Source organism: Bactrocera dorsalis, chromosome 5 (assembly GCF_023373825.1).
Source record: "Bactrocera dorsalis isolate Fly_Bdor chromosome 5, ASM2337382v1, whole genome shotgun sequence".
NCBI lineage: Eukaryota > Metazoa > Arthropoda > Insecta > Diptera > Tephritidae > Bactrocera > Bactrocera dorsalis.
The window spans coordinates 11495786-11510726 of NC_064307.1; the positions used below are offsets into that span (position 1 = coordinate 11495786).

At 40.1% G+C, this 14941-nt stretch overlaps 1 protein-coding gene across 1 annotated transcript in view; it reads right to left on the minus strand.

Annotated features, from left to right (window-relative positions):
• LOC105231458 (transcription factor kayak) overlaps positions 1-14941 on the minus strand; it is a 72182-nt gene that overhangs the window by 18775 nt on the left and 38466 nt on the right. The window contains exons 3-4 of the mRNA XM_049459197.1: positions 9118-9196; positions 617-1713 (exon numbers count right to left, since the gene is read on the minus strand). Coding sequence (XP_049315154.1) covers positions 617-1713; positions 9118-9196 — 1176 coding nt within the window. The remainder of the gene's footprint in view (positions 1-616; positions 1714-9117; positions 9197-14941) is intronic.

Sequence of the window (14941 nt, forward strand, 5' to 3'; positions counted from 1 at the left end):
ATGTGTTGTCGCAAAAGAGTCAATTAGTTTATCGTCTATCTTACAGTTGTAAATATTATAAATTCCAATGAAGCTACACTTTTCTGACTAAAAGTTTGTTGAGAAAAAGTGAAATCGATACATGATGCTGCGATTTATTCTGTTAAAAGGTCTACCTGCAATTCCTTTTCACTTTCTAATTAATCAGTCAGTCTAAGCCCAGAAACATTCCCAACTCATATCATTCCCAACTCATAACAATCCCAACTCATAACTTTCGAAGGAACTGCCATATTAAATAAACCCCGAACATAACCGAACAATAATACACCAATTTCACTTCGCTCTACTCCACACCGATCTCTCCAAACAAGTTCTTTGTCAATTCTCGCTTTCCCCCAAGACTTTTTAGAGCTTAGCAGCAGGTCTCTCTCCACTGATTTACCCATCGACAAGAGCAAAGAGCCAAGAGCCAAGCGGAAATCCCACATTAATTCCGTTTAAGTTGCTTACCGGGCACAAACTTTACCATGTAGATATGTACATATGTGTATACACTGTGCTCGTCAGTCGGTCGGTTTATGCAACCGTTATTGGTCAACTGTCAATAGTCGCTCAGCGTATCATCAATACTTACTGTAAACTTTGAACGGTCCCCATTGTTGATTCGAACTTAATTGCTCTTGTTGCTGCGGCAGCAGTTGTTGTTGCGGTTGCTGTTGTTGTTGTGTTTGCTTTTGCAAAAGTGATGACTTGTGCTGCTGCTGTTGTTGTTGTTGTTGCTGTGATTGCTGCATACCAGGCAGCGACAATGTCAATGGTTGCAAGGCACCACCAATATACGAAGCCTGTTGTTGTTGCTGCGTTTGGCCATTTGCCAAGCTGCCATAGTTGGTGGCTGCTGTTGACATCTGCTCATTGGCCCCACCACCACCACCACTGCCAACACCATTGAGGCCAGCCGCACCAGTACCACCAGCGCCATTCAACAGCGTTGTTTGATTAGCGGCGGCAATTATTGCTGATGTGGCATTCTGCACGGTTGACGACGATTTCAATTGCAAGCCACCCGTCGCGGTCAGCGTGTATTGACCGACTGCCGCAGCGGCCGCAGCCGCCGCCGCTTGTTGCTGTTGTTTGATCTGCTGCTGTTGTTGTTGTTGCTGTTGCTGCTGTTGTTGTTGCAAATAGACGCTGAGACTGTGATGTGCGGCGGCGCTGGTGGGTGTGTTGGCGCCACTCGCACTGCCGGCAACACCATTGCATGTGGCGGCAGCAGCAGCCGCGGCGGCTGCGGCAGCGGTGGCATTGCCCAGCAAGCTGTGCTGATGCTGATGTAGCAATAATTGTTGCTGTGGCAGGAGGTTGGCTGTCATGGCAGCCATGGCGACGGCGGCCACCTGCTGCTGATGCTGGTGCTGGTGCTGCTGTTGTTGTTGTTGATGGTGAGTATGCGCCTGCTGCTGCTGCACGTGATGCTGATGATGTGGATGGGGCAACAAGTGCGTCGACTGCTGTTGCTGCTGCTGTTGTTGTTGCTGTTGCTGTTGATGCAGCTGTTGCTGGTGTTGTTGGGCCAGTGCTGCTGCAGCGACTGCGGCATTTATGTTGCTGCTATTCACCGCATCGCTGAGCAAACGCGACGTGGATGTCATTAGGCGTTTACGCTTCTTCGGTCGGACACTGGATGAGCGCAGCAGCGTCGACGAGCAGTAGCTGTCGTAGAAGTAGTCCCTGTGCAAATGAGAGAAAGAAAAAGGGAGAGCGTGAAAAAAGTGAAGAATAAGCAATCAAGTGACGCAAAGCGAGTTTAATTGAAATGTAAACACCGTTAAATGCTGGTAGAGGTGGAAACGAAAGTGAAAAGATCTGTATGAAAACAGTTACATATTGGCGCAAAAATGGCTTCGCACAGGAGTGTTTCCTTTACTTAGTCAACATTGATTCAGGGAATTACGACCATGTGATCTACTTTCGATGGGATGCCGTTTTTGGTTAGGTAAACTGTTTTTAATCTGCATTCGACAACTGAAATATATAAAAAATGAGTTCATTGAAGAAGCTATTGGACAGTACATTATCTCACGTTGTGGGCCTGTGGCATGGCTTCTAAGATCGTGCGTTTTAATATCGATGGATTAGTTTTGTGGACTTATGTGAGGTCGCTTGTGTACGTAGATACAATTGATCTAACTTTATAGCTGTGGCAAATATTTCGCCAAGTTGAACGAGTTCAGTCATTAATTTTATTTTCGACTTCGGCTTTGGCAGCCAAAAATCATTTTTTGATACTATTTTAAGGCTGTAACTCACCCCGCTACACCTAGTAATCGGTCAAGTCGCCAAACGCACTCTTCAAATGACAGCAGAAGGGTTTGACAAAGGTGAGGTAATCCTTTCCTAATGGAGATAGCATTACTAAGAAGGTAAACTTCACTAGGCAGTTAAAGTTTACCCTCAGCTGTAACGCCGAATGGAGCGACTCCGCTCTCGAGCTACTGTTTAGGGACAGCATTATCAAGTATTTCACCGAGGGCTCGAAAACCTCCGAGAGAATTGGCGGAGAGGTCGCAGGACACCGCACGAAACTCTCCATACCTTCGGGTTCATTGTCGAGCATATTCTAAGCAGAGATCTTTGCTATAGGTCGGTGTGTAGAGTTAAACCTTCAACGCAACTATCGCAATTATCGTATAGCTATACTAAGCGGCACACAAAGCGATCTCTGCATACGAGGTCCAATAGCTTTTGGTGCAGTAGTGTATAGAACGACTGAATAGCCTTTCAAACCGTAACAAAGTGCAGCTTATTTAGGTGCCAGAACATAAAGTTATAGTCGAGAATAAACTGGCTCACCAACATGACTGGAACCTTTCATTGCGATTGGTCCCCACACAATACAGGAGGTGCTCCGCAATGATGGGCTGTGGGTAGGGAGAGGCATTGGCAACAACCCTTAGGGATGCGCCATGCAAAGTTGCTAATGGGTGTTTACAACCTCAAAAGGTTTAAATACTTATGTAATCAATCTCATAAGGGAAAACCTCAGGCTACCTGTCGCCTTCTACACTGGCCATTGTGAGCTCAAAAAAGACTTATTTAACATAGGCCTAGCTGCTTGTGCAAATTGCCGGTTCTGCGACTTGGAGTCTGAAACACCAAAAAACCTTCTAATTGACTGCATAGCAGTCTTTAGGCGCAGGATTAAGGCCCTTGGATCCTTGTTTCGAAATAGAGATCACATTGCCATATATTGTAACTTATCAATGTGCTGGGGCTAGTTGGGACTTGGTGACTTAGTAAAGGATACAATAGACCCTAGATCACTATGCAATCCTAACATAATTATCTAATCTATGAATATTTGACATTTTGGAACTTTTTGAGCCATTGAGATGTGGGAAGTGGGTGTAGAAAAATATTGGGGAAAAATAGCAGATCTGCGATTTAAGATGTGTCGTTTTCGACTAACTCTTAGAAGTTGTATGACTTTCATCAACTTGGTTGTAATAACATTTTATTTGAGTTTTTCAAACTGCATCGGTAAGTCTTCATTTCACAAAAGCTTTTTGGTGAAAATAAACTTAGATTGATGTAGGACCCAAATATAGTAGTTTCCGATAACGTTTACTTTTGAAAATTAGATCACGAATTAATTGAAAGCTTAAGCTCTTTCAATTTTAGAGTACACCCTTTATTCGACTACAACCAAAATTACTGGCAACTATTCTCCAAGGCAATAGAAATAATAAAACTTGCTAAAAAGCGCCAACACTTCCCTGGCTGACAATTAGTGGCAACCATTTGAAAACCGACTTGTGCTTGTGGATATAAATTTTCGGTTTGCATCGAGCATTGAGCTCTAACCGGAAAACCACAACAAAAAGCAGCAAACCCGAAAATCAAACACTTAAAAATTGCTGCTTGACAGACACTGATATTGTCAATATTTGTTTATGAACATACAAGTACATAGAAATATATCCACGCACATACATATATACAAAGTGCAAACAGTTTACTCTCGACTTCTGACAACTATTAACCCTCACAAAAAGTTAAGAAAAAATCAAATTCCCAACCCTTTGGTTTAGAAACCCACAAATTTCTCACCGGCTGCCGCACTGATTGACAGACACATACACACAGGTACACAAGGAATTCGGCGCCTTCTTCAACCCATTCTAGCCCACCAAAGCAAACAGCATACAAGTGCTTAAACTCTAAGTCAACATCTTGCACGTTTACTTCCCACCCGCCAAATCTCAATCCACTGACCATCACCGCGCCGCCCTAACCTCAATTCAACTCAATTTGCGGTTGTATGTATGTGGGTAGGCCATTTTGTGTTTTGACCTTTCTGGCTGATTTTCGGTTATTGCCGGTTGGGCGGCTGTATTTTCGGTGCATTGTATTGTCACAGTATCACATACAGTCTGTGTGGCATTTGCGGCTTGTGGTAAGTGGTGTGGTAACAATTGATGAATCGACAATTGCATGTGTGTGTGTGTGCGAGTACGTGTGTGGTTACTTTGTGGTTTAAAATTGCTGTTTATATAGTTGCATTTAATGATATCTATTCCAGGTGAAATATATACTGGCTTACATTTATTTTAAAATAACAAAGAGCAAAATTCGTAAGTAGGAAACATTTTAACTTCTTCAATTCAGAATTTTATTTTCTAAATTTTGGGAATATCGGATACCCATACCCCATACCACGAATTTTCGAAAGCCGATAGAGTTAAACTTAAATTTGGTCACCAGTATTGTCCTCCCCTCCAGAGAAGAGTGGGAAAGGGGTAATGTGAACAGAGTCATAGAGATAAGAATCTATGCGGGTGGGTCCAAACCAAATAATCGAGTGGGAGATGATGAAATTTCAGCTAAATTGCATACCAGAATCGCTTGCCGACTACCAGACTACTGCAATATCTTCCAAGCGGAGATTACAGCAATTCAAGTAAGGCTTCTCGTTCTGACAACGAGTGTCGTCGCAAAATATATTTTTATATACAGATAGACAAGCTCGTAAAAGAATGGCATAATCTGTAAAGGATCTAACATCCTATTGCACGATAAACCTGTAACGGGTGATATCCTTGGTATCTGTTAAGCAAATTAACTAGCCCGGGCCGGCACCATCCCACAATTAGCGAGTGAGTTTGTGGGTCTCTAGCTACTTGTAGATATTTAATCAGCAAAAATGTTATAGACATAACTGGGTATGGGTGGAGTCAATCTCTAATTTGCACCAAGCAGGCAAACGCCTGAAAGACCTGAATGGAAAATGGGTCGCACATTCCGACTGTTAAAATTAAAAAATAACTCTAGGTCTAATTGGCAGACATGCTAGCAGACTGTTACAGAATCTGCAAAGAGGAAGTGGAAAAAAAAGAAGAAAATATAACAGCTGCTATGCGAATACAAAACTTTTTTGATAAAAATTATCAGAGGGGATTTTAGTGTCGTTGGCTTCACAATGGACCTGCTAATGGCCAAATCTTCAAACATCCAATCCAGCTACCAACCTTCCTATAGAAATAGATTGATGGAGTGGACTCAAAAGCTTGTAGAATTTTTTATTATCAATCGCCACAACTGTCAATGAAAATTCATATTTATTATGATCAAAGTAAGAGCGCATATATCGATTTAGGTTTTCGTCTAGGTATGTTATTCTGTAGAGTCTGCTCGCCGTTCAAATACTTTTCTGAAATTTCTGGAAACAAAAAAAGGTTGTGCATATCTATGAAAGTTACAGATGTGATCTCCACCAACCCACTTTTGGCCACTCTTTGAAATAGTTGGATTATGCTACAAATATTTCGAAAAATTTTGAATTTCTCACCAGTAATCACATCCAATGACATTTTAAATTAAATTCGAGAAAAAATCAAAACTTTCCTACTGGGTCATAGGCGTCAAGCGTTTGTTAAATATTAACTGTCAGCAGCATGAAAAGCGCAACACTACGCGACAGCGAATAAAGTACCTACATGTCAGCACTACAAACACACACACACACACGTAACAAGTTGGTCATCATTATCCCGGCCATCAACGGCAAATGTCAACGCCAAACAAACTGGCGACAAGTGAGAGTGCCTGCAACGCAACGCCCAACGGTATTATTTTTGCACTCGTCGACAAACGGACACACGAGCATTGTTTTTATAAGCCGAGCCATTTATAAATATGCTGTATTTGTTGGTATGCGGGTGCATGTGTGAACTTGCAGGAGTATGCGTGTGACGCATTTGTAGTGTTGACGGAACACTTCACGGCGCATATCAAAGCGCGAGCGCACAGCAAAGGCCAACGAGTAGTTCTTTCTCCGCTAGTGACAGTGGCTTGATTGAAAAAAGAACACAACTATATATGTATGTGTGTCTATGATGACTCTTTGGAGTGGAAAAAACTGTTGCCAACAAACTGCGACAAATTTCGCACAGTCGGTCCTCAGTCCGCAGTCCTGAGCCATCAGCCAGTAGTCACCAGCCGCCAAGCGCCCACAAGCCGCATTAAAACAAAGAAAGGCCGCCGCTACCTCGCAGTCAACAAAAAGAAGATTCGAGTGATGAATTGTTTGTTGTTATTTGCAGCAAGTAACCGCACGCAGCCAAGTGGCACGCGGCGAAAGTACACAAAAATGAAACTGAATAAACGAAATAAATTGTTGAAATGCCGACGCTTTCGTTTGAGGCGCAACAGCTTTGCTTGGAATTTAATTTTGTAGTAAATTTTGCATAAACGAATAAATAAATAAGAGAAAACGTAATCTGCGGTCTTCATAAATTCAAAGGTTCCTCGCAAGACCTTGATTTTGATCGAACAGTTTGTGTGGCAGCTATGTGCTATCTTGCTCCAATCTGAACAATTTACGTGGGGTTTTTAATGCTTGCTTTGAAATCAATTTATGTCGAATTTCGTGCAGATATCTCTTCACAAGAAAAGGCTTTCCATCCAAGCTCTGGATTCCGATCGTTCAGTTTGTATGACAGCTATATCTAATGGTCGTTCGCCATATGTGATTCCGACAAATGAGCAGCTTCTTAAAAAGGAAAAAGATGCGTACAAAGTGTCAGATCGTTATCTTAAAAACTGAGGGACCCGTTCTCGACAGACAGACCAATGGACCTGGCTAAATCGACTCAGCTTGTCCCGCTATTTACATATATACATATATAAGTACTATATACTTCATAGAGTGTCCGACGTTTCCTTCTGGGTGTTACAAACTTCATGGCGAACTTAATATACTCTGTACAGCGTGCGATTAAAGAAAAAAAAGCGGTGGAGAGTTGAGAGAAATATAAACGGTTTAATGATATGTAAATATTTTAAGTAGTGAGCAATCGCTAGAAAGGGCGTAGTGTCCACCTAGTGGCAAGGCAAAGTGCTATTTCTTTCCAATATCCCAACTTAAACAACAACGACAAACAACGTGCGCTCACTGCCGCCCATTGTACTGAGTAGTTTGTTAAGTCGCTTGGGGTTTGAGTGTTGAAAATTGTTAAATGACTTGAATTTGTAGCGCATTTGTCAGACTTAGACCAAGAAACAGTAAAAATATATGCAAAATATAAATTGCAGATTTCGGCAAATAGCCGAACCAAAATAGAAATTTAATTAAAATGCACTTTGAAGCGTGAATTGGGACTTTAGAGTGGTTCTCAACTACGCCAACAAAATTTAACACTCAAATCTTGCCACTTTTTTGTGCAACACGTATGTATATAAGTACATAAAATATAAGTACATATATAGTAAGATCCATTTATTTATTTTATATTCAATTACACACACACATGCGCCTTCAAGTGCTTTCAATTTACTCAGGTCCGGCGCTGACGTCTCAAAAGGGGACACATGTTTACAATTCGTTGGTCATTAATAAATTTTGCTGCCAATACTTGAGCACCGTAATCAATCATTCGCGTGGCAATGCTATTAAATGGACTGAGGGTGTACACCTTTGCAGCTTTCTTTATTTGCTGTAGTAATACCGTTATTACTCATTTGGCGTAATGTTGAACATGACAAGTACAGACGGGTACATTACATACTATACATACCATACTCATTTCTTTGGCAGTTTCTAGAAATATTAATAACGAACTTGCTTTTACAGGGTGACTCGAATAGCAATTTATGTTAACGCTGTGTGAGATTTGGTCATTTGGTGTGATTTTTTATATTGTAGTAGGGTAGTGAAGTAGTATGGTATCAATGAAGTTGGGCGTTGAAATCCACCTGGTTGGAGAACTATTTGATCTATTAAGTATTGCTTCATAATGTTTTATGTAAATGCTGTTTGGACAAATAGTTTTGTATTACCCTATTCACAAAAACAAAATATTCGTCTGCTCTAAGGCCAATAAACCACCTCTCTTGCTTAAGAATCGTAGTACAAAACTAGCGACCTATTTCAAGCCATTGTGACACCCAGTGCTCTGGCATTGGCTGATCTTGGCGACATTTGATTCCAACAAGACGGGGCCACACATCGTATCAGTCAATAGATTTATTGTGAGAACATTTCTGTGAACAGAATATTTCACATTTTGGGCCAGTTGATTAATCACCAAGATCGTGAGATATCACACTCAGACTTTTTGGAGACTTTTTCCTGTGTCGATACGTAAAGTTTAAAGTCTAAGCGGACAATACCGCAAAGCATCATGACAATGAATGTTCTCTCGAATAATGATAAGCATTCTCTATCAAATTTGTAGTTTCTGTGTAAGTAGGGAACCTCGAAATGGATCAAGCTTTAATTATATTTGTGGCATGTGACATTTCCTTTTCTTATACTTATAGAGAAATCTAAAATTTTAAATATCCATTCGAAATTCTATGAAAATTTAAGAGACATTTTTCTACCCAAAATCATTGAAACGGCTTAACATTTTTAAGGGAGAAAACTACCGCTAGATGTTGTATTCATTGGTCGTCTAAGGTTATTGTTAGAAAAAACATGCCTCCATTTTCAGATTTGCCTTATGAAGTCAATGAACCCATCGTTTAAACATTGTTGGTCGAAGACAATTTTTTTAAATTTTAAACAAAAAATTTTAAGGTTTTAGCAACGTTTTATTAAGATTCAGTTATATTAGTTGCCTCTTATTAACTTACCAGTCATTTCCGGTTTTGGATACATTCTGTCGTTTTCTACCAATTTGGTGTGGTTTGGGTTCGGCGACCATATTGACATCTGAAATAAGGAAAAAAGATGAAGAAATTAAATATTTAGATATCAACGTACATACGAAAGAAAACTACAAAATTTACGCCTGGAAATGCAAACACATGATATATGAGATAATAATTAATTGAAATAAGTGGATATATAGTGCCGAAGGCCTGATGATTTGACTTGATTTAACAACAAAAACCCGATTTGAAACCGATGACAGAATAGAACTGCGATTGATGAATTAAGTTGTTCGAAGGTTATAAAATTTATCACTGAACATACTAAAATTAAGTAATAGTGCGCTGACACTAAAGGTTCTTTCCTACCACAGGCACACACAAAGGCCCAGAACTCTAATGAATTCCAGAAATAGGATGGACGCTATTAAAGTAATGTGATCCCTATGCTGATATACTGTTTCAAGGACTTTATTAGGCTAAGCAATATTTACTTGCAAAACCTCCAACAATCTTTACGCCCTAAAAATCTATTGAACTGACGATTTCTTCATAGTTTAGTCAATCAAAATGTATTGTTTTTTTCCGATTTCTACAGCTCTTTTAATATACTCTCCAAAATATGGGGATGGCGTCTTCCTTTATCATTCATTCCCACTCTTGTCTGCTGTCCTATCATAAATCACTTATGAGTTTGGTTCTCCTGCAACTAGCAATGAAGTCTAAAGTAATCTAAAAATAGTTTTAATTGGCCTCTAATCATTCATCAAACGATTTCGAGCGAGTCCACTAAAACGCTTTCTTCCTTTTTTATTTCATTTCAGAAATGCCCGAAATAAAATCAGTATATTCTTAAAAAATTATTACACGTTTCTTAGAAACCCATTCCAACATTTTCATTGGTTCCTGATTAAAAAAAAACTATAAGACAAAAATATGGCCAGAAAACAGTTTTTTAATCAATCTCTAGAGATGTTAGCAAAAAAATACGAGCCAAATTGAAACAACTTCCGCCACGCAGAACACAGTCATTTGTCTTAATAAAAGTCGCAGCAGATTTTTCAGACCATTTACCATTCGCCAGTTGCCGCTCAGCACTCGTCCCGGCTAAGTTAGTGAGCTTGACTGTCAAAAATATTCAAAAACATTTCCACACCCATCCATAACCAGTGAAAAGGGTGTGACAACCGCAGAAGCGGCAACAACAAAAAAAATTTAAGTAATATTCGCCCGATGTTGTGTACGCCACGCCACGACATGCCACTCATCATAATTCATAGAGTCTGCAGGCCGTTGCCCAAACACCACCCTTCTGCTTTCTTCGTTTTTGTCCGTTTTTTTAGACTCGCTGTGCCAGCCGACGCGCCCACTCGTTAAAGAACGACGGGTGCCTGCTCGCGAATACTAAATCTTACATAGCGAACGCCGTAAATTTTGAATTTTTTTTAATTTTCTTTTAACGGCACTTCACATGCGGCTAAACGGGTGGACGCACACCCCCCACACTCGCTGACAAATACAACTACAAATTGCCAGTAGGACTGTCAGCTTGGCTGCCGGCGAACAGCCACACTCTTTCGTGCCACTCAATCACTGCTCTCGCAGACCGAGCGGCTGGGGAGGAGCATCAGTAGTGGCGGGTGTGCGCACTGCCGTCTGTCTGCTTGCTATAATTAAGATTAAGGATAAGAAATAAGAAGGATTTCCGGACGACTTTAAGAGCTAAGCGGCAAAGCGGTTTAAATGTGCCCGAACCGCGGTGTGAGTAGCTCGGTAAGTTGGTCTGTGTTGATGATGACTTTTACTATATTTCTTATTGTTGTTGGAATTCGATATAGTGAGTGAGTACTTGGTTTGAGGACTTCGGTGACGCGACTGACTTAGGGTGTGCTACGACGACTGTAAAAATACAGAAATCTCAAGCAATTGAGTGCCTCTTCCTTTGCTACACCCCTCTCTCGCTCTTTCTCTCTCTTCATTGTCTACATCAGTTGACTGCGCGCATAAATGGAGCGTGTCAACCAGCGTCGTTTAAGGCATTGCATTGTCCGTTGCGCAAATTAAAGTCGGAATAAAGCTGAAGTTGTGGAATTTTGTGGTTGCAAATGCAACAGTTGGCCGCTGCGAAAGCGGGATAGGTGAGAGCAAGATTTTCTCCATAGTTAAATAAAGAAAATTTACTTAAAATCACTAACTCATCCCTTTAATTTAATTTACTTTCCAGCGAAGTGCATTTTTCCGATTTTCACGTGACTAATTGAATTCCATAAAACGCTAGAGCAAACACTCAGCATGCCAACGTTTAAAGTGGAGAGTGTCACTGCCAGTGCCGATTTTCATTTTTCCACAGGTGGTTGGCCCGTGTCGTCGGTAACGAGGTGTCATGAGTACGTGTGTAACTTATGACGTGTGGACTGTTGCATATGCTGAAATATACTAGTGAGGAGTCGACAGATGACTCAAGTTAATGTGAAATTGATTGCATTATTTGAAAGGAAAAAAACGTATTCTCTTTATTTAAGATTACAAGGTAGATGACTATCTCCTGTTTCCTTTATTCAAATATCAACTTTAAGAGGGCGTCATAGGTTCATTGAGACCGTAAAAAAATACAAATTTTAGGCTTAAAGCTCTGATAGAAGCTTAAGGGGTCACATGGGTTTACGGGTTTAAAAAATCGAAATTTTTTATATATTCTCTTACTAAATTCTACAACACCTCTAGTGTCCTTTTGCTTTTTCACGTTGAGCCGAGTAATATTTTCGGAGATGCAGACTTGAGAGCTTGTGCGCTCGAAGCTAGCGGGGCTAATTGCGTCGCCTAAGCCAGTTTAAGGCTTTTCCCGAAACTGTGTTTTCGAAGCCGGTTGGCAAGATTTCTCGAGAACTACTAAGGCGATCTTCATTTTACACAGATTGTATCTCAAAATTCTTAAAGACTTGGATGAGGGAGTTATTTTGTTTATTACAACTTTTTGAAAAAAATTTCATTTTTTTGTAAAAATATCCAATTTTAAGTTTTTTTCCTTCATCCAAGTTCTAAGTTAGTTTAGATGATCCTGTAAGGAGTTATCTTACTAACGTGGGCGGATCTTCTTTGCGAGAGGTCACTGGAAATGGCGTCCCAATGGCCGAGTTTAAAATGTTTTTTTCCCAAATATTTCAGAATTTCTTTGTTAATAGTGTTAAACCAAAAAAAAAAAGAATCAGAATTCAGAATTGGTGATATAATTTTCCCTTGTCTTAATACTCAAGATTTTATTGTGTTTCTTCTATACAACTGTGAGGCGGTCTAGAACGAGAACACAAAACATCGTTAGTTGCTTTTGCGAACCGTCGAATCTAAGAAGCCTTTCGCTGGATCATTGTCATGCATGCAACGTTGCCTTACTAGAGTATTTGTTAAGCTTTTATGACAACTACATTCATATTGCCGTTGAGGTCACAAAGTTGGTGGCTCCATTTTCTTCAGCCCTCATCTCTCACGCAGACGGCTGTAAAGTCCTAGCGCAGAACAGTTCTCTAGAATACTCCAAATGCTTTCTCAACCTCGTTCGGCATCGTCAAAGTTTCTGCGCCGTATAATTGGATATTATCCTATTATTGTTAATAAGAGACTTATAGACCATAATTTTTTCGTTTATGGATAAAAAGTAGTATTTTTTGGTGATAATTACTCTTCGTTCGACGTCCAGGAACAATAGACTGTTAGTGGTATTTAGACTGATGCTAAGATAGACAAAGTTCTTCACTTTTTCAAATTTATAACTGCCAACAGTGACGAGTTCCCAAGAAGTGATAATTTTTGTATGCCGCCTGCAGGTACTTTGTCTTGCCCCGTTCTTTAGGGTGTTCTTTAGTTCATATACTTGAGCGTCCACTGTACATGCTCCTTCATAGGCGACAAATAATCACAATCATATTCATACATATGTATGTGCATACACACACACAGACTCACATGCTCTGCTCTGCCGTTTTTTATGCAAAAAGTGCGCGAGCAAAAGTTGTTTGCGCAACGCTGTTAAGTGCATTAAGATGTTCTCACTGAAATCGCATATTTTCTGCATTGTTGAAAATAAATTCGCACCTCAGCACACAAGCCGCATAGCACTGGCGCCAAGTGAATGCATTCGCATATGTATGTAAGAGTATGTGTGACAATGGTGCAAGAGCTAGCAGAAGGCAACGCACTTACCGGTCCAACCAGCCGGCTGCGTTACTAACTATATTCACATATATGTATGTATACCTGGCTCGTACGAGAACTCGTAGACACATGTGTATATACATACAAATTAATATAAATGTATATATGTATAAATATGTCGAGAACAGGTGAAAGTATACATATGTAACTCTATGATTTTTTTTCCGCAGGAGCCAGAGTCAGTCTGAAACACCCAGCTTTATGCGCGAGAAAATGAGTGCAGTTTTATATATGAATGTATGAATGTGTATGTGTATGCAACTATGTGTGTAGGTGAATATAAAAATGTGTACTCTTAATAACATTTTTAAACGTTAATGAACTCGTTGGATGCTCACTTGTGAAGTTATATACTTTCATACATATGTACATATTGCACATTTGTAGCTTACGCATTCGCCATCCCGCAACAACAACAACAATAAGGAGTAACAATTTGCCAGTATTGAAATTTCATTAAGTGCATATTATTGCCACGTTTAAACGAAGTGCAACGAAATAGGCTGCGAAAGGTTCATATTTTTGCCGCTCGTTGCTTTCTTTTTATTGCCCGAAGAAGTGAATCACGGTTCATTTGCCTTGAACTTATGACACAACAATCTCATTTTCATCTGCAGTTAAGAAGAGCTTTTAAATATATGAAATATAACGCTTATAAGAGCGGAAAGGTTTTAATTGAAAGTGCATTTAATGAAAGCCGTTTCATTTTAAGGGGAAGGTATTAGTATGTAACCTCAGCGATTTCAATACAAATATCGAAAATATTATTTTGAGAGTCCTAGGACTTCACTTCCATAGAGCAGTAATGTATTATGCATACAGCAGACGTTGCATTGTCCGACCATGAAGAAGTTCGAATAGCAATTTCTCGTCTGAAGAATAACAAGCGGCGAGAGCCGATGGAGTGCTGGCGGAGGTATTCAAATAGGTGAGTAAGGTAGAATATGATCGGATAAAAGCATGTCCGACGATTGGAATTCAAGTGTGCTCTGCCCAATCTCCAAAAGAGAAAGCCCACAGTCTGCGACAACTACCATGGGATAAGCTTCCTAAGTATCGCATATACAGTTCTATCGATCGTATTGTGTGAAAGATTAAAGCCCACCGTCAACAAACTGATTGGACCTTATCAGTGTGGCTTTAGGCCTGGAAAATCGACAACTTAACAGATATTCACCATGCGCCAAATCTTGTAAAAGACCAATGAAAAGAGAATCGACACACACCATCTCTTCGTCGGTTTTAAAGCTGCTTTTGACAGTACGAAAAAGAGCTGCCTTATGATGCTATGTCTGAATTTGGTATCCCCGGAAAGCTAATACGGCTGAGGCAATTGAAGTTTCTTGACGAACAATGGCCACACTCTACAAGAATAGACTCTGAAATAACTTTTGGTAGTCAAGTTACTAACCATTGTGAAAGGCAAGTCCAGTATTATAACCTAAACATATACCATACTTCGTCGCCACGACCTGGCTTTGAAAAGACACATCCTCCGAATCTATGAGTCGAATTCTAAGATTCTTCTACGAGGTGTTAAAAGCTCGTTTCAAAACTGTAAACCAATTCCATGCATTATTTGCTAGGATTGACTCAG